This window comes from Oryx dammah, unplaced genomic scaffold (assembly GCF_014754425.2).
Source record: "Oryx dammah isolate SB20612 unplaced genomic scaffold, SCBI_Odam_1.1 HiC_scaffold_26, whole genome shotgun sequence".
In the NCBI taxonomy this organism is placed as follows: Eukaryota; Metazoa; Chordata; class Mammalia; order Artiodactyla; family Bovidae; genus Oryx; species Oryx dammah.
Window position 1 is genome coordinate 18,124,891 of NW_024070210.1, and position 27,496 is coordinate 18,152,386.

The 27,496-nt window shown below is 37.2% G+C and overlaps 2 protein-coding genes across 15 annotated transcripts in view; one reads left to right on the plus strand and one right to left on the minus strand.

The window, feature by feature from the left end:
• The window catches only part of NUMB (NUMB endocytic adaptor protein), a 165,165-nt gene that overhangs the window by 54,645 nt on the left and 83,024 nt on the right, over positions 1-27,496 (plus strand). For 3 of the 14 annotated variants that reach the window (XM_040226123.1, XM_040226129.1, XM_040226131.1), the window contains exon 1: positions 16,927-19,787. The exons of 9 other annotated variants lie outside the window; for them this stretch is intronic. The gene's annotated coding sequence lies outside the window, so the exon portion shown is untranslated. Of the gene's footprint in view, positions 1-16,926; positions 19,788-27,496 lie in introns of those variants that run through there. 2 more of the 14 variants (XM_040226134.1, XM_040226135.1) reach the window with 1 other exon arrangement.
• Positions 23,671-25,767, minus strand: LOC120852737 (histone-binding protein RBBP4-like). The gene has a single exon (XM_040226136.1). The coding sequence runs from the start codon at positions 25,599-25,601 to the stop codon at positions 24,429-24,431; it is 1,173 nt and encodes a 390-aa protein (XP_040082070.1). The 5' UTR covers positions 25,602-25,767; the 3' UTR covers positions 23,671-24,428.

A 27,496-nucleotide genomic window follows, 5' to 3' on the forward strand; every position in this document is an offset into this window, starting at 1 on the left:
GAGTACCTACCTTTAATCCCTGTTGCAAATGGCTAGTTGAGGTGTCTTTCCTTACCTCTGGTATGTTACATCATTCTGAAACACCACTTTAAAATATATGAAGACTTGCTTGATGTGAAAGTTGCTACTAATGGTGCCAAGCTGTTAAAATGGGGAAAAGATCCCAGCAAGAACTTGTGACTCTTCTTGGCCCACATAGACAATGAGCTGCAAGTACTTTTATTTTGAAGGTTTTTATTAGATTTGGAGCCAGTATTGGGAATTTTTTTCTATATAGCCATTGTATATTTTGACATTCAAATTCTAAAATTTTATTCATTTACTATAAATTTGATTTTATCTACTTTTAACATCTGACATTGGGGAAGAGTATGGCTAGCTTCTTGACTGAAACTACTTTAAGAAAATAAAGTCTAGCAGTACATTTATTTCAGTTCTTAAGATGAATGTGAGTGAATTTCTGGCTTTTTTCTGGAATTTATATCTGGAATGTTGTATATTTCTAAATTTTGTTTCTAACAGTGAGTGAAATATGATAAAGTGAATGTAAATATATTTTACAGCAACATGAATGTTGGCTACAATGCATTATTTTTTCATGTAATTTATTCCTAGTGATCTTAAATGTGTTCCGTAGTTATCAGTGTGATCTAGCTTGCAGGATTTCCACTTTTTTCTTTTAGAATTTGTCAAAATTCTTGAAACTTTCTGGAAAACAAATTCAGTAAATAGTTTTTTTGACCTTTCTTTCATTTGAACCACTGTGGTTTTTTTTTTTTTTTGGCACTGTGGCTTGTGGGATCCCAGTTTCCTGACCAGGGACTGAATCCAAGCCACAGTTGAGAAAGCCCAGAATCCTAACCACTAGGCTACCAGGGAACTCCCTGAACCACTGTCCATAACAGGGAATAGTAATCTTGCTTCTGCAGAAACTTTTTGTCTGATACGAAATAAATCAGTTGACTGAATGTTTATCTGTCAGTTTTCGTCTTTAATATTTGATTTATAAATGATTAAAAATGAGTTTTCAGATATAAATCATTTATTCTAATAAGCTTCTACCAAATTTGCTTTCCTAATAGAATCATTAAAATGTTTTAAGTCATTTCTCACTTGAAAAACAGTCCTCACAGGAAGTATGTCTTACAAGGGAGAGGTTTTCCATAATTTCCATTTTAGTGATAAGATTTTTTCTGTTCAGTTCAGTTCACTCAGTCGTGTCCAGCTCTTTGCAGCCCCATGGACTGCAGCACGCCAGGCTTCCCTGTCCATCACCAACTCCCGAAGTTTACTCAAACTCATGTCCACAGGCTCAGTGATGCCATCCAACCATCTTATCCTCTGTCACTCCCTTGTCCTCCTGCCTTCAGTCTTTCCCAGCATCAGGGTCTTTTCCAATGAGTCAAATCTTCGCATCAGGTGGCCAAAATACAGGAGGTTCAGCTTCAACATCAGTCCTTTCAATGAATATTCAGGACTGATTTCCTTTGGGACTGACTGGTTTGATGTCCTTGCTGTCCGGAAGACTCTGAAGAGTGTTCTCAAACACCACAGTTCAAAAGCATCAATTCTTCAGTGCTCAGCTTTCTTTGTAGTCCAACTCTCACATCCATACATGACTACTGGAAAAACCATAGCTTTGACTCGATGGACCTTTGTCAGCAAAATAATGAATGTCTCTGCTTTTTAATATGCTGTCTAGGTTGGTCATAGCTTTTCTTCCAAGGAGCAAGGGTCTTTTGATTTCATGGCTGCAGTCACCATCTGCAGTGATTTTGGAGCCCCCCAAAATAAAGTCTCTCACTGTTTCCATTGTTTTCCCATCTGTTTACCATAAAGTGATGGGACTGAATGCCATGATCTTAGCTTTTTGAGTGTTGAGTTTAAGCCGGCTTTTTTGCTCTTCTCTTTCACTTTAATGAAGGGGCTCTTTAGTTCTTCTTCACTTTCTGCCATAAGGGTGGTGTCATCTGTGTATCTGAGGTTATTGATACTTCTCCTGGCAATCTTAATTCCAGCTTGTGCTTCTTCCAGCCCAGCGTTTCTCATGATGTACTCTGCATTTAAGTTAAATAAGCAGGGTGACCATACACAGCCTTGATGTACTCCTTTCCCTATTTGGAACCAGTCTATTGTTCCATGTCTAGTTCTAACTGTTGCTTCTTGACCTGCATACAAATTTCTCAAGAGGCAGGTCAGGTGCTCTGGTATTCCCATCTCTTGGAGAATTTTCCGCAGTTTGTTGTGATCAACACAGTCAAAGGCTTTGGCACAATCAGTAAAGCAGAAATAGATGTTTTTCTGTTAGACTTAACAAAACATCTGATAGATTATGATTTATTACCTTTCCTTTGATTTATAATCTCAGTAATTAGAATTGGGCTGATAATATATGTTGTTATTCAGTCGCTAAGTCGCGTCTGACTCTGTGACCCCATGGACTGCAGCGTGCCAGCCTTCCCTGTCCTTCACCATCTCCCGAAACTTGCTCAAACTCACATTCAGTGAGTCGGTGATGCCATCTGACCGTCTCGTCCTTTGTTGTCCTCTTCTCCTCATGCCCTCAATCTTTCCCAGCATCAGGGTCTTTTCTAATAAGTCTGCTCTTCTCATGAGGTGGCCAAAGTATTGGAGTTTCAGCTTCAGCATCAGTCCTTCCAGTGAATATTTAGGATTGATTTCCTTTAAAATTGACTGGTTTAATCTTGCAGTCCAAGTGACTCTCAAGAGTCTTCTCCAACACCACACACAGTTCATATGAGTTTCAACAGAATCTTTGTGGATTGCTAGATACTAAGGGCTTTTAAAGTATTTAGACTTCATTTTATGGAACAAATTTTGAATTGAGATTTTCTTTACTTCTGTTTTGTTTTGTTATCAGAATTTCCTGGTAGTATTCAGTTAAGACTCAGGGATTTTCTTCTAGAGATTAGGCAGCTTTTCTTAGGAGAGTTATTCAAAGTCTTTTTACTTTGTGGTATGTGCTTACCAGGCAGAGTAGCCACTGTATTCTAGTGAGAAAACCTTTTGCCAAAATACCCAATAGAGCAGAAAACTGACCTACTTAATGCTGACAAGTTTAAAAAAATCTATGGAATTGTACCAGTATTGAATCAACTTCTTCCTTTTCTTGTGGTGGATAGGGTGGGGTAGAGAAGAGGGTGAAAAAAAGAGACTGAACTGCTTTAGGGGAGTAAATGAATATTTAATTACCTGAAATGATTTGATGAAAAGCTATTCATTTTGTACCATTTGAAGCTGTCTAAAATGTAGCAGTTCTTTATAGATCTCTTTAAACCTTAAAAAAAAAAAAAAAAGAGGCCTAGGAAATTCCTAGGGCATTCATGCTAATAATCTAGAAAAGCCCTGTAGTTAAGGTTGTCGGTCAGCATTTCCTGAATAATTGTTTGTTTGTTTTGCAGGATATGGTAAATTTATTTTTAAATTTCAGTTATAGTTTTATCAGTGTAGTACATTTCAGAATTTATAGATACTGAAGGAACAAAAAAAGAATGTTCAGAGTATTTATTTGTAGCAAGTGACTGTGGGCATTAACTTTATCATACTCGTTTCAACTGTTACCCGATCTAATTTTAAGTACTCTCAGTATCACTAGCTTTAAATTTTAGAGCTGTGCTGTTTAGTAGAGAAGCCACTAGCTGATGTAGATATTTAAATGTAAAGTAAATGAATTAAAGCCAAATACAATTTAAAAGTAGTTCCTCCGTCAAAGTAGCCTTATTTCAAGTGCCTACTAGCAAATGTGTCTAGTGGCTACTATATTGGGTAGCACACATTTTCATCATGTAGAAAGTTCTTCTAGATAGGAATTGTTCTAAAGGCTGCCTCATTCCATCATTCTTTACTTTTTTGCTTCCCAGTCTGGGCACTGTTGACTTTTTAGGAAGGATAATTTTTTGTTGTGGAGACCTTATATGATTTTTATCAGCATCCCTGGTCTTAACTATTAATAGATGCCAGTAGCACCCACTCAGTTGTGACAATCAGAAATGTCTGCAGACATTGCCACATGTCCCCTGGGTGCAAAATCAGCCTTGTTTGAGAACCACTGATGTACTTACATGTATTAGCTCTATATCAGTTAGTTATCATTTCATAAAAGGCTTAGTAGCTTAAATAGTTTAATAGCTCATGGAGTGGCAGTTTGGCTTGGGCTATATTGGTCTCTGCAGTCTGGTGGTGGTTTGGCTGGGGCCAAATGATATTATAGAATAGCCTCACTTAAGTTTATGTTGGTTGGCAAGCTTTGGGCCAGGGTAGGGTTGGGGAGTTTGTTCTTTTTGTGGTCTTTTTTAGCAGGCACATTCATTCACTTGATGACTCAAAGTTCTAAGAGAGGCAGAGATTGAAATGTTCAAGCACTTTTCAAGTCTTTGCTGTATCACATTTTTTAATGTCCCATTGGCCAAAGCTCAAATTCAAGAGGTAAAGAAAACAAATTCCTCTTGATGGAAAGAGTGGCATCTTGATAGGAAGAGTAGCAAAGTCACATTGTAAAGGAGTGTGCATAAGGAATGGGAGAAGTAACTGGCCATTTTTGTAGACAGTCTACTGCTGTTATTTTCTAGATAATACAAGTACCTTACAGCTCTTTATTTGATTTATCATTCTCCTTCTGTTTTTTGTTTCTTTGAGTTTTTTACTTTTGTTTTTATTTTATTATTGTCTTAAATAATTCAGTTATTTAATTTTACTCACATTTTCTCTTTCTGGTATTCTTAAGTCTTTCCTGTGTTACTGTGCTTTCATCTGAGATTATTTTCTTTCTTCATAGATAATTCTTTTTTTAATTCTTTAATTGAAGCATAGTTGATTTACAATATTGTATTAGTTTCAGGTAGTGAATATTCACTTTTTGTCTGAAAGCACTTTTTATTTTGTCTTCACTTCTAAAGGACATTTTCGTTGGGCACAGAATTGCAGGTTCGTAGTTATTTTCTTTGAGCATTTTGAATATATCATCCCATTACCTTTTGACTCCATTGTTTTTGTTAGAGAGGTAATGTCTTTGGTTTTCATGTTTTTATTAAGGCTTTTAGGTGGTTTTCTTCATATCTAAGGTGGTTGAGTTTCATTTTTACTCTTGAGTCTGTACCTTGATGTCTTTCGTCAGGTTTGGCGTATTTCTTCTGATACTGCTTCTGCCCCACTCTTGTACTCACTTTCTTCTGGGGGTCTAAGTATGTATATATTAGATCTTTTATAGTTTTCCTTGCCAAGAGAATTGGTCTAACACAATCTACTCTATAATAATTTGTAATGGATGCTAGATCTCTTTTTGCATCCTAAATATCTGTCATATGCTATTCAGTATTTTTCATCTTTTTTCCCCATCTGTTCTTCATCTGTATATTTTCTGTTGACCTGTTTTCTATTTCATTTAGTGTCCAGTCTGCTGTAAGGATGTGTTTATTATTAATTTTGTATTATGTATGTTTTAGTTCTAGAATTTTAATTAGTTATTTTTCTCTTGTTGTAGATTCCATTTCTGTGGTGAAATTCTCATCTACTTTGCTGAACATATTAAACACAGTTATTTTAAAGTCTGTGTCTAATAATTTCTAGATCTCCTTTTGATCTTTTTCTCTTGTCTTCTTTTTCTTGTGGCTTTCAGTCATTTGGTCTTATCTCCTAGGATTGCTAGTAATTAAAAAAATGAATGTCAAACATTAAGTATGAGAAATGATAGAGGCTCCTAATGGTGATATTGTTCACTGGAGAGGATTTAATTTTCTTCTGGTAATAGTTAAAAGTAGGAGCAGATGACCTTGATTCAATACAGGCTTGAGATGACTTGAGGCTCTGTTTTAGGCTTCTTAAGGGTTGGTTTAAATCCAGTTTCCCTTTAGTCCTGTCCTTCAGAGGTATCAAATAGAATTCTGCAATGTTTGCCAGGGCCTCTCCATCTTGGCAGGCTCTGAACTATAATTTTTCTTTTCCTTGTATTGTGAGACTACCAAAAGTTCTACTTACCTTTTTTGCTTTAAAATAGGCACTTTGCTTGGTTTTTGGCCTCTTGCCCCCACACAGGTTAGGATTCAATAAATACCCTGAGGGCAAAAACAGTACCCCATGTTCAGACTCGCTTTTCTGTGATTGCCTTTCCTCTGAAATCTTAGCCCCTCAAATCCTGTTTGTCTTGATAAGCCCTGAACTCTGATTTCTGTCTCTGCAGTTCTAAACATTCTAGCTTGCAGCTAGTTGCCTCAAGAGGAAAAATTAGTGGAGCATGTTAGGCTTAACTCTGCATTTTGGTTTTTGCCTGTATTTTGTCTTCTCACATCCTGGCTGTCTTCCTTGTTTACTTTTTGTTTTTAAATTCATTTTTAGTTTTTCTTGCCAAGAGAGTTGGTCTGATACAATCTACTCTATAATTATTTGTAATGGATGTCTCTACTTGTTATTAAATCATTTATCAAATAATATTATTAATTTATAATAATAAGGCATTATTATAAACAATTTAAAGCATGTATTAATCATTGCGGTCCACTTGGTATATGAGTATCCTGCCTTTATGTACCTTATATTCTTTAGGGAGGAGAGCTACCAAAAACACATTTATTTATATTGTGATAAACAGTACAGGAGACAAACAAGGTATTATGAGTTTATTGTAGAGTTTTAGTTCTATAGAATGTATTATAGAGGTTTAGTTCAGATGATATGGATGATCAAAGATAGCTACTTTGAGAAAGTGATATTTGAGCAGAGCTCTGAAGTGTGAATAATATCTCTGAACCAGAATTTTCTTATGTGTTAAATACCAATAATAGAAGAATTACATGAGCTCAATAAAGGAATGATAAATTCATAAATGAATGATAAATGAACTCAATAAATGATGGGCCTTTTTTACTATTATGGGCTTCCCTGATGGCTCAGATGGTGAAGAATCTGTCTGCAATGCAGTTGACCTGGGTTTGATCCCTGGGTCAGGAAGATACCCTTGAAGGGAATGGCTACCCAGTCAATGGCTACTCCAGTATTCTTGCCTGGAGAATTCCATGAACAGAGGAGCCTGGCTAGCTACAGTCCATGGAGTTTCAAAGAATCAGACTGAGCAACTAACACTTTCACTTTTTATTATTTTACAACTATAAACCATGAACTTTGCTCTCAAGGTATCTGAACTCTATGGGACATGATGTACACCAATAATTACAATACATAAACGGTAATAAAGGCCTTAAGTAGTGAAAAAAAGTGGTGATCAGAGGGAGCAGATGTTACATTCAGTTTCGGAGATTAGGACTGTTTAATGATGAATGTAATATATGTACTAGACTTGAAGCTTGCCATTTTCAAAAACGAATTTAACATATAGCTATCTCATTTGTAAACTTTTACATTTTATCAGGCATAGCAACCAAATTTCTGATTTGTTCCCTTCACCCTACTCCACCTTGTATCTTTCTGTGTCTCAGTAAACAGCAGCTCTGTCCTTGCTGTTGCTCACCCCAGCAACCTTAAGGTCATTTTTCATTCTTCACTTTCTCACAGTGTTCAATTCATCAGCAAAATCCTGTCACCTCCGTTCTTAAGATACATCTTAAGATAACATGTCCTGGAAAATGACTGTTGTGTGTTGTGAATTTATTCATTTGGTGAAAGTGTTGCAATTGCTTCTCTAGGTTTGGTCTCTTCTGGAGCTAGGGGCACAGATAGTGGATCACATACCTCTCTGACCTATCTTATCTCCACTTCTATCAGTCTGGTCCAAGCCACGATCACCTCTCACCTGGTTTAGTTTCAGTTCAGTTCAGTCGCTCAGTTGTGTCTGACTCTTTGCAATCCCATGGACTGCAGTACGCCAGGCTTCCCTGTCAATCACCAATTCCCAGAGTTTACTCAAACTCACGTCCATTGAGTCGGTGATACCATCCAACCATCTCATCCTCTGTCGTCCCCTTCTCCTTCCGCCTTCAATCTTTGCCAGAATCTTTCCCTTCAATTTTTTCCCTTCAATTTTTTCCCAGGGTCTTTTCAAATGAGTCAGTTCTTCGCATCAGGTGACCAAAGTATTGGAGTTTCAGCTTCAGCTTCAGTCCTTCCAATGAATATTCAGGACTGATATCTTTTAGGATGGACTGGTTGGATCTTCTTGCTGTCCAGGAGACTCTGAAGAGTCTTCTCAAACACCACATTTCAAAAGCATCAGTTCTTCAGTGCTCATCTTTCTTTATAGTCCAACTCTCACATCCATACATGGCTACTGGAAAAACCGTAGCTTTGACTAGATGGACCTTTGTTGGTAGAGTAATGTCTCTGCTTTTTAATGTGCTGTCTGTAGTTTTCTGAATGTTGAGTTTTAAGCCAACTTTTTCACTCTTCTCTTTCACTTTCATCAAGAGGCTCTTTAGTTCCTCTTCACTTTCTGCCATAAGGGTGGTATCATCTGCATATCTGAGGTTATTGATATTTTTCCTGGCAATCTTGATTCCAGCTTGTGCTTCATCCAGCCCAATGTTTCTCATGATGTACTCTGCATATAAGTTAAATAAGCAGGGTAACAATATACATCCTTGATGTACTCCTTTTTCTATTTGGAACCAGTCTGTTGTTCTATGTCCAGTTCTAACTGTTGACCTGCTTACATATTTCTCAAGAGGCACACCAAGGGGACTTCCCTGGTGGTCCAGTGGCTAAGACTCTGAGCTCCCAGTGCAGGGGGCCCAGGTTCGATCCCTGGTCAGGGAGCTAGATCCCACATGCTACAAGTAAGACCCAGAGCAGCCAAATAAATAAATAAAATAAAATTAAATTAAATTAAAAAAAAGAGGCACACCAAGGTGGTCTGGTATTCCCATCTCTTGAATTTTCCACAGTTTGTTGTTATCCACACAGTCAAAGGCTTTGGCGTAGTCAATAAAGCAGAAGTAGATATTTTTCTGGAACTCTATAGCTTTTTCAATGATCCAGCGGATGTTGGCAGTTTGATCTCTGGTTCCTCTGCCTTTTCTAAATCCAGCTTGAACATCTGGAAGTTCACAATTCACGTACTGTTGAAGCCTGGCTTGGAGAATTTTGAGCATTACTTTACTAGCGTGTGAGATGAGTGCAATTGTATGGTAGTTTGAACATTCTTTGGCATTGCCTTTCTTTGGGATTGGAATGAAAACTGACCTTTTCCAGTCCTGTGGCCGCTGCTGAGTGTTCCAAATTTGCTGGCATATTGAGTGCAGTACTTTCACAGCATCATCTTTTAGGGTATGAAAGCGCTCTACTGGAATTCCATCACCTCCACTTGCTTTGTTCGTAGTGATGCTTCCTAAGGCCCAGTTGACTTCACATTCCAGGATGTCTGGTTCTAGGTGAGTGATCACACCATCATGATTATCTGGGTTGTGAAGATCTTTTTTGTATTCTTCTGTGTATTCTTGCCACCTCTTAATATCTTCTGCTTCTGTTGGGTCCACACCATTTCTGTCCTTTATTGTGCCCATCTTTGCATGAAATGTTCCCTTGGTATCTCTAATTTTCTTGAAGAGATCGCTAGTCTTTCCCATTCTGTTGTTTTTCTCTATTTCTTTGCACTGATCACTGAAGAAGGCTTTCTTATCTCGCCTTGCTATTATTTGGAACTCTTCATTCAGATGTGTATATCTTTGCTTTCTCCTTTGCCTTCAGCTTCTCTTCTTTTCTCAGCTATTTGTAAGGCCTCCTCAGACAACCATTTTGCCTTTTTGCATTTCTTTTTCTTGGGGATAGTTTTGATCCCTGTCTCCTGTACAATGTCATGAACCTCCGTCCATAGTTCTTGAGGCAGTCTGAAATTTAATAGACCTAACTAGTTTCAACTGTATCATCTGTTTACCTACAGTAGCCAAAATGATCCTTTAAAAATATAAATCTCATTATTCCTTTGGTCAGACACTTCTGGTGGTGCTGATCTTGTTAAGAACAGAAGAGTAGATTTGCCGTACACGTCATAAGTAGACCAGCTGTCCTGTGAAACTCTCTGAAGCACCTGACTTCCTTTCTGACTGCAGTTCCTACCCTCCCTTCATTGGGGGAGCTGCAGCCACAGCATCTTGCTGTTCCTCCTGCACAGTGAGTCCTGCCTCCATATTTGTGCACTTGTTCTTTTGACCTGGAATGTTCTGTCCCAACTCTCTATCTGGACTTGTCCTTTCACTAAATACCTTGAGATCTTTCTGTTCAAATGTAGCCTAATGAGTAAAGCCTTGCTTTACTACTTAATTTAAAAGAGAGTCCTCCTTTCTACCTACCTTCCAATCTCAACACTTAACTTTCCTCTCATCCTGCATGATTTTTCTTCATTATATATTTGTTTCCTTATTATTTTTATAGTCTCCTCAAATAGAATACACCAGAAGGACAGGGGCTTTGTTTCATTCTCTGCCTTATTCCATAGTCTGGAAAAGTATGTGTCCTATAATTGGTCCTCAATCCATAATTTGCTGAATGAATGAAGATAAGTTTTCTGGTTCAAACTACAACAGTTTTTTTCACAAAGTGCATTAAAAAATTCCAGAATTAAAAAAAAAAAGAAGCAACATATAGATGTTTTTGTCTAATATAAGAAGAGGAAGTATAACTCTTTTGAGACATATTTTTGGATAAGATTTAGAAACATGGATTTCTTTTTTCATCAAAATATAGTAGACATACAATATTACATTAGCTTCAGGTGTATTACATAGCCATTTCATATTTGCATACATTATGAAATGATCATCACAATGAGTCTAGTCCCTATACACAGTTATTATGTTATTGACAATGTTCCTTATGTCATCCCTGCAGCTTATATATTTTCTAACTAGAGGTTTGTACTGCTTCATCCCTTTCACTTTTTTCTTCCCCTCCATGCATAATGTGGGTCTCCCGATAGTTCAGATAGATGAGTTAACAACTGGGTAAAATTCTGTACACAAAGGGCAAACATGTATGTTTCTGTAACCCACTTGATTCTGGAGAGAAGTCTTTTTGGCTTGTTCCCAATGTCTTTTTATGGCTTGATAGCTCACTTCTTTTTAGTGCTGAATATTATTCCATTCTTTTGATGTATCAGTTTACAGTAATACGAACCTTCAAGTTGCAGACTTGCAAAGATGCAAATGTGCATTCGCATGTCCAATCACATAAGTTAGCTCACGTGTTTAGTGTACATTGCCACGTGTGTACGTCCTCTGTAAGTGGTTGTGCTTTTATGTACCTTACTCTACAGTACTGTTGCTGTGTAACAGGAGGAGCTTACTAATGAAGACCTGATGGAATTGGAGGCATGGAGAAAGGACAATTTGAAACAAGAGAAAGAAGTAACTGAAGAACCGAAGAGATTGACAATGCAGGAAATGGCAAGAGGATTTTCTGTGTTTGAGGAGGCATTGTCAGTTTTTAGGCACAGGACCTGAATGTAGAGCAGTCCACAAAGGTTGCAGCAGCTGTTCTGAATGCAGTCCAGTGCTACTGTGTGTGTCATCTGTGATGAGAAAAGATGACACTGGGTCGTTTTTTCAAGAGGGTAGATAGAATTGGTGGCGCTAGTGGTAAAGAACCCGCCTGCCAGTGCAGGAAACCTAGGAGATGCCCGTTCAATCCCTGGGTCGGGAAGATCCCCTGGAGGAGGGCATGACAGCCCACTCCAGTATTCTTGCCTGGAGAATGCCATGGACAGAGGAGCCTGGTGGGCTACAGACCATAGGGGTGCAAAGAGTTGGACAAGACTGAAGCTACTTAGCACGGCACAGATAGAATTGGATCCAGCAAGGAACCAGAACCAGCAAGTTGCCATTATTGTCAAAATTGCAGCTTGCCCTCCATCTCCTATAGCTGAGGATCCTTCAGCTCTGTCATCTCCCACCTCCTCTCCCTCTTCCAGTCAACAACTCTTCTTTCCTGTTCACCCAGTGCCAGCCCCTGTATGCCAGTTGTTGTCCTGTACTACTGTACTTTTTAGGGTGTACTGTACTGTAAGATTTGAAATATTTATTTTCTTGTCTTTATTTTTTATGTATTATTTGTGTGAAAAGTATTATAAACCTATTATAATGCAGTACTGTATAGCTGATTGTGTTAGTTGGGTACTTAGGCTGACTTTGTTGGACTTAATGAACAAATTGGACCTAGGAAAACGCTCTTAGAACTGAACTCGTTTGTGTGTGGGGGATTTAACTGTATTTATTCATTGATCTACTGAAGGACATCTTGGTTGTTTCCAAGTTTTGGCAGTTATGTAGTAAGTTTTTATAAATAATCGTGCAGGATTTTGTGTGGAGTTTTTCAGATTCTTTGGGTAAATACCTAGGATTATAAGGTAATAGTATGTTCAGTTTTGTAAGAAACTGCCAAACTCTTCCAAAATGGCTGTACCATTTTACATTCCCAGTAACAATGAGTGAAAGTTACATATCCTTGCCAGGATGTGGTGTTGTCGGTGTTCTGGATTTTAGTCATTCCAGTAGGTGTGCAGTGGTATTTCATTGTCATTTTAGCTTATGGTTCCCCAATGATGTATGATTTTGAACACCTTATCATGATCTTTTTTTGCCATCTCTATATCTTCTTTGTTGAGATTCAGGTCTTTTGCCCATTTTTAAATAGAGTTGTTAGGTTCAAGAGTTCTTTGTGTATTTTGGATAACAGTCCCTTTTCTGATGTGCCTTTTGGAAATATTTTCTCCCATTCTGTGGATTGTAATCTCTTCTCTTGACAGTCTTATGCAGAGCAGAAGTTTTTAATTTTAATGAAGTATTAACTCATCAGTTATTTCCTTCATGGATCATGCTTTTAGTCTATTTTTAAAGTTTTTACTACACCTAAAGTTATCTAGATTTTTTTTTGCCCCATGTTATCTTCTATAAGTTTTATAGTTTAGCATTTTACATCCCATTCTGTGGCCTATTTTGAATTAGTTTCTGTGAAGGGTGTAAAGTCTGTGCCTAAGTTAATTTTATTTTGCATGTGGCTGTCCACTTGTTCTGGTGTCATTTATTGAAAAGACTGTCTTTTCTCCATTATAGTGCTTTTATTCTTTTGTGAAAGATCAGTTAACAATATTCACGTGAGTCCATTTGGGGCTTTAAATTTTAGAATGGGTATCCACAAAATAACTTGCTAGAATTTTGATTGCAATTGTGTTGAATCTGTAGATCAAGTAGGGAAGAATTGATACCTTGATAATTTTGAGTCTTCCTATCCATGAACGTAGATCATCTCTCCATTTATTTAGTTCGTCTTTGATTTTGTTCATCAGAGTTTTGTAGATTTCAAGATCTTTTATGTATTTTGTTAGATTTGCCATAAATTTTACCTAAGTATTTAATTTTACGGGTGCTAATGTAAAAAACGTTTTTAATTTTAAATTATTCTTTACTGATGGTATATTGACTTTTGTACCTTGTATCTTGCAACTTTGCTATAGTTAATTGCTTATTAGTTCCAGGAGTTTTTTGGCCGATTCTTTTTGAATTTTCTACATAGATTATCGTATCATCTGTGAAAAGACACTTTTATTTTGTTTTTATATAAAATACAGTTTTATATAGAATATACTTACTCTCTTTATCTTTTATCTCCTTCTCTTACTCCATTAACTAGCATAATGGATGCTGTTATGATATGTTAACTAAGGATGGTGTTTTAAAAAGCAGTGGTGAAAGGAGACATCTTTCCTTGTTCTTTTAAAAAAAATATTTATTTTTAATTAGAGGATAATTGCTTTACAATATTGTGTTAGTGTCTGCCATATATGAACATGAACCTCCTTCCTACCTCCCACCACATCCCACCCCTCTAGGTTGTCACAGAGCATCAGATTTGAGCTCCCTGTATGTTCTTTTTTTTTTAATTTATTTTTACTTTACAATTCTGTATTGGTTTTGGCATACATTGACATGAATCTACCACGGGTGTACATGCGTTCCCAAACATGAACCCCCCTCCCATCCTCCCTGTATGTTCTTAATCTTACTAGGAAGTTTTCTAGTTGCTCACAATTAAGTAAAATGTCAGCTGTCAGTTTTTAATAGATGTTCTTTGTTAAGCTGAGGAAATCCCTCTCTATTCCTAGTTTGCTGAGAGTTTTTATAAGGAATGAGTGTTGGATTTTGTGAAATGCCTTTTCTGTATCTCTTGATATGATCATATGACTTTTCTTTTTAACCTCTTAATGTGATGGATTGCATGAAATAGTTTTCAAATATTGAATCAGCCTTAACTAACCTGAGATTAATCCGACTTGGTTGTTGTGTATAATTCTTATTATACATTGTTGGATTTCATTTGCTACTATTCCTGGTCACATTTTTATTAATAGTTTCATTAGACCCCTTCATGGCATACTGATCAAGTACTCAATTGAAGCTTTGAAAAACAGCCATATATATTAGATGATAGCATTGAGGTCAGATTTTTTTCCCCTCCATAGACTGAATTGGTTAAATTTAACAGGATGGAATTTAGAACACATTATGAAAGGTTTTTTGAGAATCAGTTTAATATGCACAGTTAATGGCACAAACTGTCTGTTTTTAATTCTAGCTCTGTCACTTAGATGCTGTGAAACCTTCAGCAGGTTATTTCATCTCTCCGTTTCTCAGTTTCTTCATATATAAAAGGAGGGTACTGATGGTACTTACCACGTAACGTTCGTAATGTTGTTTTGAAATATAAAGTAATATACATTAATCATTTAAGACAGTAGCTGGGACATAGTAAGTGCTGATTAACTGTTGCCTGTGGTTATTATAAAGTTCTGCAGTTAGGTTCAAACTCAGTTTAGGATTTGAGTGGTATGATTTAGCACAACTGAGAAAGATTAGATATCTTAGTCTTTTATTGACTGTAAACATAGGGGAGTGATAGTGTATTTGAATATGATAAAAATTAACGTACTTTAAAGTTCTAAAAGAGTGGTTAACAGCTCTGATTTTATCTCAGTCAGTTTCCCACTAAAATTGTTTAAAAGAAAAGGAAAAACAAAAAAGCCCTTTGCCAAAATCTAGGAGACATTACTTGGCCAACAAAGGTCCGTCTAGTCAAGGCTATGGTTTTTCCAATGGTCATGTATGGATGTGAGAGTTGGACTGTGAAGAAGGCTGAGCACCGAAGAATTGATGCTTTTGAACTGTGGTGTTGGAGAAGACTCTTGAGAGTCCCTTGGAGATCCAACCAGTCCATTCTGAAGGAGATCAGTCCTGGGTGTTTATTGAAAGTGAAAGTGGAAAGGACTGATGCTAAAGCTGAAACTCCAGTACTTTGGCCACTTCATGCAAAGAGCTGACTCACTGGAAAAGACCCTGATGCTGGGAGGGATTGGGGGCAGGAGGAGAAGGGGACGACTTAGGATGAGATGGCTGGGTGGCATCACCAACTTGATGGACATGAGTTTGAGTGAACTCCGGGAGTTGGTGATGGACAGGGAGGCCTGGCGTGCTGCAGTCCATGGGGTCGCAAAGAGTTGGACACGACTGAGTGACTAAACTGAACTGAACTGAGGAGAAATATGTAGTTACTTACAAAGTAGAGGATCTAGATTGAAAAAAACCAATCTAAATATTGGCTACAATTCAATGAAAGAAGGAAGGAAAATGTTTCATGACTTTTTTCTCATGTTCTGATCTGAAGACATAATTTAGCACCAACTGAAAAATTGATCTGCTCTTCTCTCTTCATGATTTTCAAGCTTAAAAAATTATTCATATAAAAGTAACCTTTCCTTTCTCAGTGAGACCTAAACTGAACGTGCTGTCTAATATTGCAAACTATTTTGTTGAATTTTTTCTATAACTTTTATTTTTTAAGTGACTATACAGTTTCCTTAGGTTTATAGTTTATCTCTCCCACAACTAGAATTCTAAGTCTCATGAAGTCTTTTTTTCACTGAAGCACCTAGAACAGTGTGTGGGACAACATAGTTACTCAGTAAATGTTTGCTGAATTAGTTAGATGAACAAAATCTCAGACTGATGCTCAGTATATTACTAGTAAAAGCAATAGTAACTTTAATTCAAGTCAGGGCAGGGGCCTGGAGTTCTGCCTCCAGGTCCTGCCCTTTTCTACCTTGTGGCATCTAAGTAGCATGGTTTGAAAACTGTTTTGCAAGCAATGATCTATGAAGTTGCTGGAGTTGCCCATTTCATTTTATCCTTCTTTCTGTATCTTGAAATAGTAATTCCCAGAAAACATCTGGCCTCAGTGGAATGGTGGTAGATACATGTGATTGGCTACAGAATGGCTCATTTCCTATGGGAAATATACTTAATTGTAAAGCTCTATTCTAACCACTGGTTGAGAACTGGTAACACTGCATATGACATCAATTCAGAATATCAGAGAACATTATCATGCTAACCTTTTAGATACTAAACAAAAGAAAACAAAAAATCAGCAAAGAAAATCAATAAAGTTGGGATAAAACCCTAAAATGTAAATAGAAACAAATCTAAAGTGTTTCAGATTATAGCATAAACACACTAAAAGGGGAAAAATAAGTATAAACACAATGAAGGGGGGAAAAATAAGTAACCCAAGTAACTTTTGAGCATCCTGTACTTTGAAACTCAAAAAGAGCTGTAAACAAATAACAAACCCTAATTTGTAGGCTATTTTTTGTAATGGTATGAATTGGCAACTTTGAAACTGTTTTCTATCTATATTAGGATTCAACAGATGAATAAATGTATTGAGGATAATGGGAGCCAGGTTTTTCAATTGTTGGAGAAGGTAGTTTTATGTATATAGAAGAAAAGACTCCAGTAAATCCTGTGATGTTGGATTTGAATTGGAAATTATGAACTCATGATTTTTAACATTTATTTATATAAAGACAAAAATATACATATATATATATGTATACACTTTGGAGAAGGAAATGGCAACCCACTCCAGTACTCTTGCCTGGAAAATTCCATGGACAGAGGAGCCTGGTAGGCTACAGTCCATGGGGTTGCAAAGAGTCGGACACGACTGAGCAACTTCATTCATGTATACAGTTACGTATCTTTCTCTTAGGGATGTGTGTAATTGTATGTATAGGTATATGTGTATGCATGTACACATATGTGCAGCATATGCATACACATATATGTGTGTCTATATTCCAGTTTTGTTTGCTAAGAGGCCTTGAAGCAGTTGCACGTACCTAACTCTTAGCTGATTTCTAAACCATTCTCCACTTAAAGGAAACCAGAGCTCTTTGGAGAAATGGCTGATTCCAGGAAGAACTGGGTCAGGGAAAGTACAAGAGGAGTCTGGAACATACTGTTGTTTCAGAAAGAAAGGAGGTAGTCAAAGAATGATGGGGATGTGTCAAAAGGAGCAAGAACCAGTGTGGAGAAGCATCCACGGGCCAAATGAATGATGATAGTTATAGATTATAACCTATTGAAAAAAAATAAGAACCATACACATGTAAGTAAGTGAATGAATAAATGACTTAAGTTGGGGAGAAGGGAAAGGGAAAGTTCTTCATTAAAATGGCTAATAAGTATAGAACTGTTGGAATTAGAAAATGGCTGTTTGGGAACAATTAAAATAGTACTTTCACACAAGAATCCTCTGCAGGTACCAAAACTGTGGAGTAAAGTTTGATGAGGAATATGATATTTACATAGTCTCAAGACAGTTCCTAACAATGTATTTACTTATTACAAAGAGAAAAGCAGTAACTTCACAGTGCAGAATCTTGGCAGATACTCATTAACCAAGTGATCAAAGTTAGCATCACTGGTAATAGAACCCGTAACCTCTTGTGGCTTCTGATGCGATGCAATGAGAAGCACCCAACATTACTCGTGACATTCCTACAAAAAATGCATAGCCTAAATTTAAACATGAGAGACCATCAGACAAACCTAAATTGAGGAACATTATACAAAATAAATGGTCTGTGTTCTTTAAAAATATCAGTCTTATAAGACACAGACTGAGAAACTGTTCCAGCTGGTAGGATTCTAAAAGAGGCATTACCACTATATGCAGTGCATGATTCTGAATTGAATTCTGGACTGGGGAAATAGGTAGCTTTAAAAGACATTTTTTGAAGCAGTTAATGATATTTGAATATGGGCTGTAATTATATAGTAGAAATTTTAACATTGACAGAATACTGATTTGGTTAAGTATACTGCAGTTATCTTAGTAAATGTCTGTGTTCCTGGGAAATTATATGAAAAAAAAAACATTGAGGGCTAAAATGCTAAGTGTCTGCAACTCTCATGTGGTTCAGAAAAAAAATGTGTGAGAAAGAGAGACTGACAAAGCAAATGGGGTGAAATGAAAATAGTGATATTTGCAAATTTTCTTTACATAAAAAATTTACCTAAAAATTCCTGAATTAAAATACTTGAGTAGTGATTGAACTGACTTGATCTTATTAATGGTTTGTAGAATTCATGAAAAGGACAAAAAGTTATTCTCATCATTTAGAGAAGTAGCAAAGCAAATGCTGATCAAGTAGAAAAACTCCAAATTATTAGGATATAGAACAGAAGGATTATTTTGTTTGGATTTTTGTCATGGCTTAGTAACCTCGGGCATCTCACATCTTATGTTCATTTCCTTAAACTTTTATGAAATAGGTAGTTTAAGGACTTCTTAAACATTTCCTGTTTAGCTAGTTTTTTTTAAGTGCTTTGTAAAAATTAAATGACCTTTGTTCCAGACAGATCATTTTATAATTTTATTAAGAAAAATTGAAGGCCATTTTTGCTACTATTTGTTAAAAGGGGGTATTTTGGGGGATAGAAGTTCGTTCTTTATTCAATCTTTGAACTACAATGAATGCAGTCATTTTAATAATTATCTTTATGTAGTGTACTGTTTTAATAATATAATTTACATTTTAAACTAATAACATTCCTAAAAATGCACCTTGGTGATAGTATTGATGAACTGTTTTAACAAAATTATCCTATAAGATTTTTGTATGATTTCTATTTTTCCTGTTTTAAATTGATTTTTGTATTATATTACTAAAATCACCCCTTCAAAGAAACACCTAACCTTATAACAGATAGATGTATTATTGGTAAATGCAGGTGTTGATAGAAATCTCATTATTCATTGTAAAATTATTTTGTTGAGATTCTAAAGACAGCAGTAGTGACAATTTCAGTTGTTTTGACTAGTGTAAAATACCAGGTGTAAACAGACACAATTATTCTTCAGTGGTAATGATAGTTCTAACCTATTTCGATGATGTGTCTGCTTCTGTTTTTCTCTTATAAAAATTCCTTTCTACTATTGGTGGGAATCACTCCTCCTTGACACCCCTCTTCCTGTTTTGGGCCCCTTGAATATTACTGGTCTTAAAAAGTGTATGCCTAGAATGGGATTCATGGGAGCTGTTGTCAACAGACAACAATGTCTTTTCTGTTTGGCTCTTTCTCTTGTATATATAGTATTTTATATTTCAGAGATTCAGTAGTTTACCTGTAGGCATTTGACTGCTATTCAGAGGAATGATTTATTATTAATTAAAGGAGGTTATGGTTCTGTTTGTATGTGGACCTTACAGTTGCTGTGATGACTTGAAGTGGTCATCTTCGTTATATCATCATAATAAAGCTCTGATTCCTGGGGGAAGTTGTGGGTCTCCTCATTTTATTTTGTGTATCTGTGTTTTGTTTTGATTTATCATATCCATGTAATGTAGCAATAATTATGTTACTAACAACAATTTTGTGAGATGTTTATTATTCTCATTTTACAGATGAGGAAACTGAGGCTTGGTGAAGTTACGAAAGTTGTCCAAAGTCACACAGCTTGTAAAGGGCACATTCAAGATTCAGAGCCAGGTCTGTCCAATTTCAAAACTCTTAATCATGGCCATGAAACTTTGCAAGAGCTGTGAAGTATCAACCTGTGATAAGTTGTATTGATATTAATATTGCTTAACTGTCATTTAACTCTTATTGATAATTTTTGATGGTATTTTTTCATCTATAATAATTTTGTGTATGTTTTAACTATCGTGAAAAGAAATATGACATAGTAATATGGGTCTGGGCTCTGGAGACAGCTACCTGGGTATGAATCACTAAGCTGCTCCACTTAACTTGTGTGATGCTGAGAAAGTTACTTAACTTTTCTGTACCTCAGTTTTCCTGTCTGTAAAATGGTGATAGTAATATAATCTGCCTGATATGGGTTGTTGTGAAGATTAAATGATTTAAAGTATGCAAAGCACTTGGGCTTCCCTTGTGACTCATCTGGTAAAGAATCCACCTGCCATGTGGGAGACCTGGGTTCGATCCCTGGGTTGGAAAGATCCCCTGGAGAAGGGAAAGGCTACCCACTTCAGTATTCTGGCCTGGAGAATTTCGTGGACTCTATAGTCCATGGGGTCGCAAAGAGTCGGACACTACTGAGTGACTTTCACTTTCACTTTTCATACCAAGCACTTGTAATGGTTCCTGGTACACAGTAAGCATTCAATAAATGTTAACTATAGTATTATCATCTCCTAGCAACCAGTAAAACAGATGATCATTATTTCTAATTCTCTGTTAGGAAATTTGGATAAAGCAAAGTTTAAGAAGCACATGAAACCCACATAAACCAAAATTAAATTGAATAAGTAGACCTAAAGAAAATCATTCATTTAATCAAATTCAGATCCATTGTAAAGCCGACTTGGAAACTGCTTCTAGGTCTTACATGTATAAGGACCACATACAGGTCCATAGGAGCTCAATATGACCATTGTATCATGAATGTTTTGTCTGTTTTCCTCTTGTAAGTGGAATTTGTATTCAAAATGTTTACGATTTTAGGTGACTTAAGGAGATTGTGTTTTGGCAGTGTTCACAGATAATTATCAAGAATGAAAACTTTACATGTTGTGTAAAATGCTGGCAATGTTTCATCACTTGCAGGAGTGGTTATTAGAACTTATATTGTGGACACTGTGCACACTGATTGAGCTTTGAACCAGTGGGACCACAGCGCATTCAACCAGAACTGAGCCATGTACTGATCACATGCTCTTCACTCTTACTTATTCCTTGTAGCTGTCAGAATTCTGAAGTGTAATATCAACTCTTGCTACAATTTAGTAAAGTAAAATACCTATAATTAGTGCCTAGTAAGTTTATACCAATTTCAAAAATATCTATCAAAGGGAGTAATTTGAGTCAGTGATGTAAAAGTTCAAAAGCTCTTATTAAAAATAGCACTTGCTTTGTGTACGAGCCCAATGCATTTAACTTATTCTTTTTATTATATTGAGCCTTCCTCTCCTCAAACATAGTGTGTCTTTCTAGCTGTTTAGATATTTTTTATGTATTTATGGCTGTGCTAGTTCTTCATTGCTGCTCCCACTTTCTCTAGTTGCAGTGAACGGGAGCTACTCTAGTTGCGGTGCACAGACTTCCTACTGTGGTGGCTTCTCTTGTTGCAGAGCATGAGCTCTAGGGTGCAAGGGCTTCAGCAGTTGTGGTGTGTGGGCTCAGTATCTGCAGTCCCCAGGCTCTAGAGCACAGGCTTAATAATTGTGGGGCACGGGCTTAGTTGCTCCAGGGCATGTGGATCATCTTGGAACAGGGCTAGAACCTGTGTCTCCTGCATTGGCAAGTGGGTTCTTTACCATTGATCCATTAGGAAAGCCCATTAGATATTTAAAAATATCTTTAAATAGTTTCTTTTTCTCATAAGTCTCTCAAATCTTCTCTTAAATTTAATTATTATTGTTGTTAAAATTTAAAATAGTTTTTCCTCTTTTTTTTTTCTACATTTTCAATTTACTGATCGAAACGTTTTTGGTATATAGATCTCCGTTCAGCCACCTTAGCTGAAGTATGATGATTGCGATTGTGTCTTTCTTTCCAGTGCTTACATAGTTTCTTTCTCTTGCCTTGCTATGCTAGTTAGGACTTTGAGTACAGTGTTCAATACAAGTGTTAAAGAGTGGGCATTCTTACATTGCACTTAGCTTTTAAAAAGAAGTGGTCCATTAATAATAATGCAACAAAGATCCTGCATACTGCAACTAAGACCTGAGTCAGCCAAATAAGTAAATAAACATCTCTAAAAAAATAAAAGTACTCGTATTTTAAAAAAAGAAAAGGAATAAGTGAAGATATACAAGGCAAATGGAAATGAAACAATCACAAAGGAAAGTGTTGCTGTGTGACCACTCCTTTCAGTGACTGTTTTTTCTCCCTTTCCTGATAGCAAACTGTAGTAAAGAACTGATATCCCATATCATTGAGGTGTTTTGAGGAAGTCTCAAAAAGGGACTTTTGTGTTAATCATAGAATAGTCATTTTCTTTTTTTTTTCCTTCTCTTCGTCCTTTTTCTTTTCCTTCTTTTCTTCTCCCTTCTCTTTCTTTTTCTTCATTCTTGAATTGGGATGTATCTGTCATTTTGGGGTGCATGTTACTTTTGATATTTCACAGTTCAGTTCAGTTAAGTCGCTCAGTTGTGTCCGACTCTTTGTGACCCCATGAATTGTAGCATGCCAGGCCTCCCTGTCCATCAACCAACTCCCAGAGTTCACTCAAACTCACATCCATCGAGTCAGTGATGCCATCCAGCCATCTCATCTTCTGTCGTCCCCTTTTCCTCCTGCCCCCAATCCCTCCTAGCTAATGAACAATTATTAACAATTTTGGCAGCATTTCTGTTTTGGAACATAAAATAATGATATATCTTGCCGTCAGTTGATGGCATCTTAGCTGTGATGAAATATACATTTTTGCATACATACCATGACTCTGTCCTACCCCATCCTCTACTCGAAATGCTTTGAAATGTTTTGTTTTTTGTCTCTCTCATCCTGTGCGTATATTATTCAAGATCTTAATGGAAGAAATAATCCTTATTTTGTCATCCTGGCTCCTCTTCCTGCAGCACTTAGCACAATACTTTGTTGGGCACAGGGTTGTATTTAACAATTACGGGAAGTATGTAGATATACTGAATCATAGCACAGACTGTGACACATTTATATTAGTGACCAGTTTTTTAGCTTCTTGGTGAGAAGAGATTAATACCTACGTTAGTTAAGATTATTTTAAATATAAAGAACAGAGCCCAGTGCTTCCTACATTAAGCAAGTTAGAGAATTTATTGGATGGATGTTTAGTCATCTGATGATGTTCAAGAAAGTTTAACCGATGAAACAAAAAAAAGTGATTAAAGGAAATTCTCTGGTGGTCCAGTGGTTAGGACTCCACACTTCCACGGTAGGGGGCATGGGTTCGATCCTTGTTGAGGAACTAAGATCCTTACAAGCCACGCAGGGCACAGCAAGAAAAAGAAAGAAAGACAGTTTAAAAATAGAAAGCACTGAAGGAAAATGAAGAGTACTAACAGTAAAGAATTACAGGGACTTCCCTGGTGGCCCAGTGGCTAAGACTCCAAGCTCCCAATGCAGGGGGGGATCCCCGGCTGGGGAAATAGATTCCACATGCCATGAACAAAGAGTTCATGTGCCACAACTAAAGATCCCCCGTGCTTCATCTAAGACCCGACACAGCCAAATAAATAAAAATTTAAAAATAATAAACTATACTGAGAGTTTTTTTTTTAATGTAGAAAAGCAATGTATTCCATTATAAGCACTTACACAGTTAGTCAAGGGGAGTAACAGGCCTGCTGGTGAAACAGGTCACCCAAAATAGAGATGGTATCAAACTAATGGTCAAGGACTAACTCCTTAAAAAAAAAAAAGCAACTCTTATCCAGGATTAATTTAATTTTAAAAACAAATACAAGCTATTGATTCACTCTTCTCAACTTAACTGGACAGTCTACCTGTGGTATAACTGTCAGGTAAAAACATACATCTTTACAACTTGGTGGTCCCAAGTTTTTTTAAAAAACCATTTCACAGAAAGGAAAGAAATAATATGAAAACAGCTCAAGAAATACACTAACAAACAAAAATATATGGGGAAGGAGGAACACACTGTTTTGACTTAACTGAAGAAACTGAGGAGACTGGTCTATGTAAGGAAATGTGCATCCTGGAAAGTTCGGTGTGTAGGAATTTGTATGACTTGAATCTCCCCTGTTTCCTGAATAAAAACAACATCTTGTAGTATTTATACTTCATGGCTCAGACACCTACCTCACTTAGCTCTATTTCTTACTCACTCTAGCCTTTACTTAAATGAGTCTGAAAAACTTGGGGATATAGCATAAGAAGAAAAATAACCACACACAATATTCCCCCTTTTTGTGGCTACTTTTAGACCTCTGTTACTAGAAAATTCCTAAAGAAAATTTAAATATAAGTCTGTGGCTTTGCTGAATCAAGAAGCCCCCAGTTAATATTGAGAAAACATCTTCTGTTTGGACTGATAACATTGTTGATAGAACTTATTATAGAGGGATAACCAAACGAAGTCTGTGTCTCAAAACCAGTGTTAAATCAATCTCAGAGTTCAGAGGAAGAAAAGGGGAGTCTAAAAATCACAAGTGCAGACATGATCTAAGATCCTTGTCCTTTTGGATCCACACTTCCTTCAGGGTCTTCATCATTATAAATGTTCTCAGCCATTTGCCACACTTGCATGATATAGTCTTCTGATACAGAACAAATCACCCAAGGTTTGTTGGGATTCCAGGAGAAATCAGATATCTTGGCAGTGTGACCACCATGAATAAACAACAACTCTGGTGGCCCATCTTCTGCATCTTCTGGGGATTGTTCCTCTCCAATTTTACTTAAATCCCAGACATTCAGTCTACAATCAGTACCACTGGAAGCCAAAATAGTCTCATTGTGAGGCGACCACTGAACCTGGAATATTTCATCCTTATGTGATTCAAAGGAATGCAACTTAAGTTTCAGATTTCTCAGATCCCACAGGGCAACAGTCTTGGCAGCTGATCCTGTGGCAAGAATGAACTCACTATAAGGATTGAAAGAAAGGCAGTTCACTTCAGCAGTGTGAGCATCAACTGAGTGGCTTGGTTTGGAAGTATTGTTTGAACGAGTATCCCAGATCATGAGTTTCTGATCATCAGCAACCGACCCAAAGAGGGACTCATGGAGCAGATGCCAGGAGACATCCTCTACTACTGCCGTGTGCCCTGTGAAGATGGTCTTCGCATCCACAACTTTCCCTTCCTTTGGAACAGCACTTATGTCCCACAGGCAGATGGTGTGATCATCTGAAGCACTCAGTAAGTGCCCACTGAGATTTGGGTTCCAAGAAAGCCCATAGCCTTCCTTCTGATGTCCACGGAGACGCAAGTCTGGGTTGCACTCTCCAGAAGGGTCTGGTTTAGAAGGATGTTTTGTATAGTCAAAAACAAGAACATCACTGGATGGAATCTTTGTTGCAATGATGCAAGGGTTCTGGGGCATATAGCGTGCCCTGTTTACCTCTCCTTCATGGTTGATCTTGATTTCTATTTCAATTTTTCCACTAACCGAGCCAAAACCTCCAAATTCTCCTTTTTCACTGTCGTAGTGTGAAGCATCAAACTGAGCATCATCGTTAGGGAGCTGCACGCTGGCTATCGCAAGGTGGTTTTGTTCATCCGACTTGTGTGTCCCCAGAGCAAGTGGATGAATACTGAAATCTTTCCCTTCTGGTCTGGTTACATCTGGAAGCCACTGTGCAGTTAGGCTAGGCCACTCCAGAGCATGGGTCATCACCAAATCGTAAAGAAAAGGGGTGTTCTTTTTCCATATTTTGTATTCTTCGTTGATCACGCGTTCTTCTGCGTCATCAAAGGCTGCTTCCTTGTCGGCCAAGGCAGGTAGGCAAGCCGGCGGGGATCCCGGGGTTGAGCGTTGCGGGAGGGGCGGGGAGCCTGCGGGCGCTCGCTCTGCGCGCGTGGCCTCTATTGTTTCCTCTGAGATACTTTTTAAAAAAAGAATTATAGAGGATGGTATTTAGAAAGAGAAGAAAAGAAAGCTTGAGGAATGAGGTAACATTTAGGTTGAGACTTGAAGTGTGAATGGAAGACAGGCGTTCTTGAAGTTTTTGAGAGAAAAGCGTTTTAGACAGAGGGAAACAGCAGGCCCAGAGAGGGAAAGAGCTTGCAGTTAACTGGAAGAGAATGCTGGTTGGTTGAGGGGAGTGTCACTTTGAGGTAGAGGCAGGCCAGGGCTGTACCATAACATGTTAGTGTCTGCTCTGCTGTTCCGAGTTGTGAAGATGCATCGGGAAGCTATGGAACTATTATTTAGTGCCCTGATCCATTTTTAAAGATTACACTGAATGCTTTGTTCACAGTTGATCAGGGGGGATCAGAGGAGGACCGCAGAGGAAATTGAAATAAATACTAGTCGATGGCTTATACTAGTTCAGGTAGGAGGTGCAGTAATCTTGGACCATGGTCCTTTATGAGGTGGAGAGCAGTGGACAGATTTAAGATACATTTACAAGTCTTGTTGATGGCTTGGATAAAGGGAGAGGGTTGTGAGGGGAAGGAAGGGGTCAGAGAAGGTTAAAGAGTTGAAGAGATGATGTGTGTAGATAATTTGTAGTTATTTGTCAGAAAAGGAGAGCAGAACTGTTTTTAACCTTCTTATTTCCATCATTTTTCCAGTGCCATTTCTGTCTCTCTTTTTTAAATTCTTGGAACCAAATATATTTTTATTCTAGTCTGCCTCTCCAGATTGCAGCACCTTTTTCTCATCCCACACTTGACAGATGCTTAGAGGAGGAAAGTCAGTTAAAAAGTAGGCTAGCATTCTCAGCAGTTCTGCCCTTTTTCATCAAGATGTTCCTTGCTAAATCAGTCCTTGCTATATCAGAGCAAAACCATTTTGTTCTATAAGTAAAGGTTTAATTTTTGAAGGAACAGCATCTTAGGAAGTCAGTCTCTGTATATGTGTGTTATGGGATTAGAGGTAATGGTCATATATATTTTTATCTGTGAAGTCTCAACATACCTTAAAAGATAAAGTTAAGAATAGCTGAATTACCAATTCAGTTCACCAGTTGTTTTCTCAATTGAAAGGCAAGTGATAAACTAAAAGATAAAATTGGGTATGTAACTGAAAAAAACTCTCAGAAGAGATAGCCTTTTTTTTTAATGTTTCTTAAATATATATAAGTTCAGCTTTTGAAACCACCTTTGACTGCAATTTTAGTAGACAGTCTTTCCTTATTTTTTGAAGCTCTAGTTTTCCATTATTTTTAAGGAGTGAATAAAGAAGCCATGTATCAAAACGAAAGAATTCTGTGGATAAGATGAAAATTAGTAAGGCAGAAATCTGAAATTAAAGTCAGGTAATAGATAAGGATCATAGAATACTGTTTAAATAAGTGTTTCTTAAGTTCTTAGGATTGATAGTTACAGAATCCTTTGAGATTCCAAAGAAAGTTGAAGAATCTGGCCTCAGAAAATGCACAGAAGCATGAGCATTCATATTTGAACATAATCTTAGGGTATTTCTAAATACGAAGAGCCTATGGGGGTAGAGGCTGCCCTGGTCAAGAACATGTGGTCCGAATCAGGGCTGGGGAGTAGTGGCTAGAGAGCGTCAACACTCAAACTGTGACGGTAATTTCTTCTCAAATACCAGCCTTTCAGGCA

Coding starts and splice junctions, on each gene's coding strand:
- LOC120852737 (XM_040226136.1), bottom strand. CDS start 25,601: ATGACCCATGCTCTGGAGTGGCCTAGCCTAACTGCACAGTGGCTTCCA.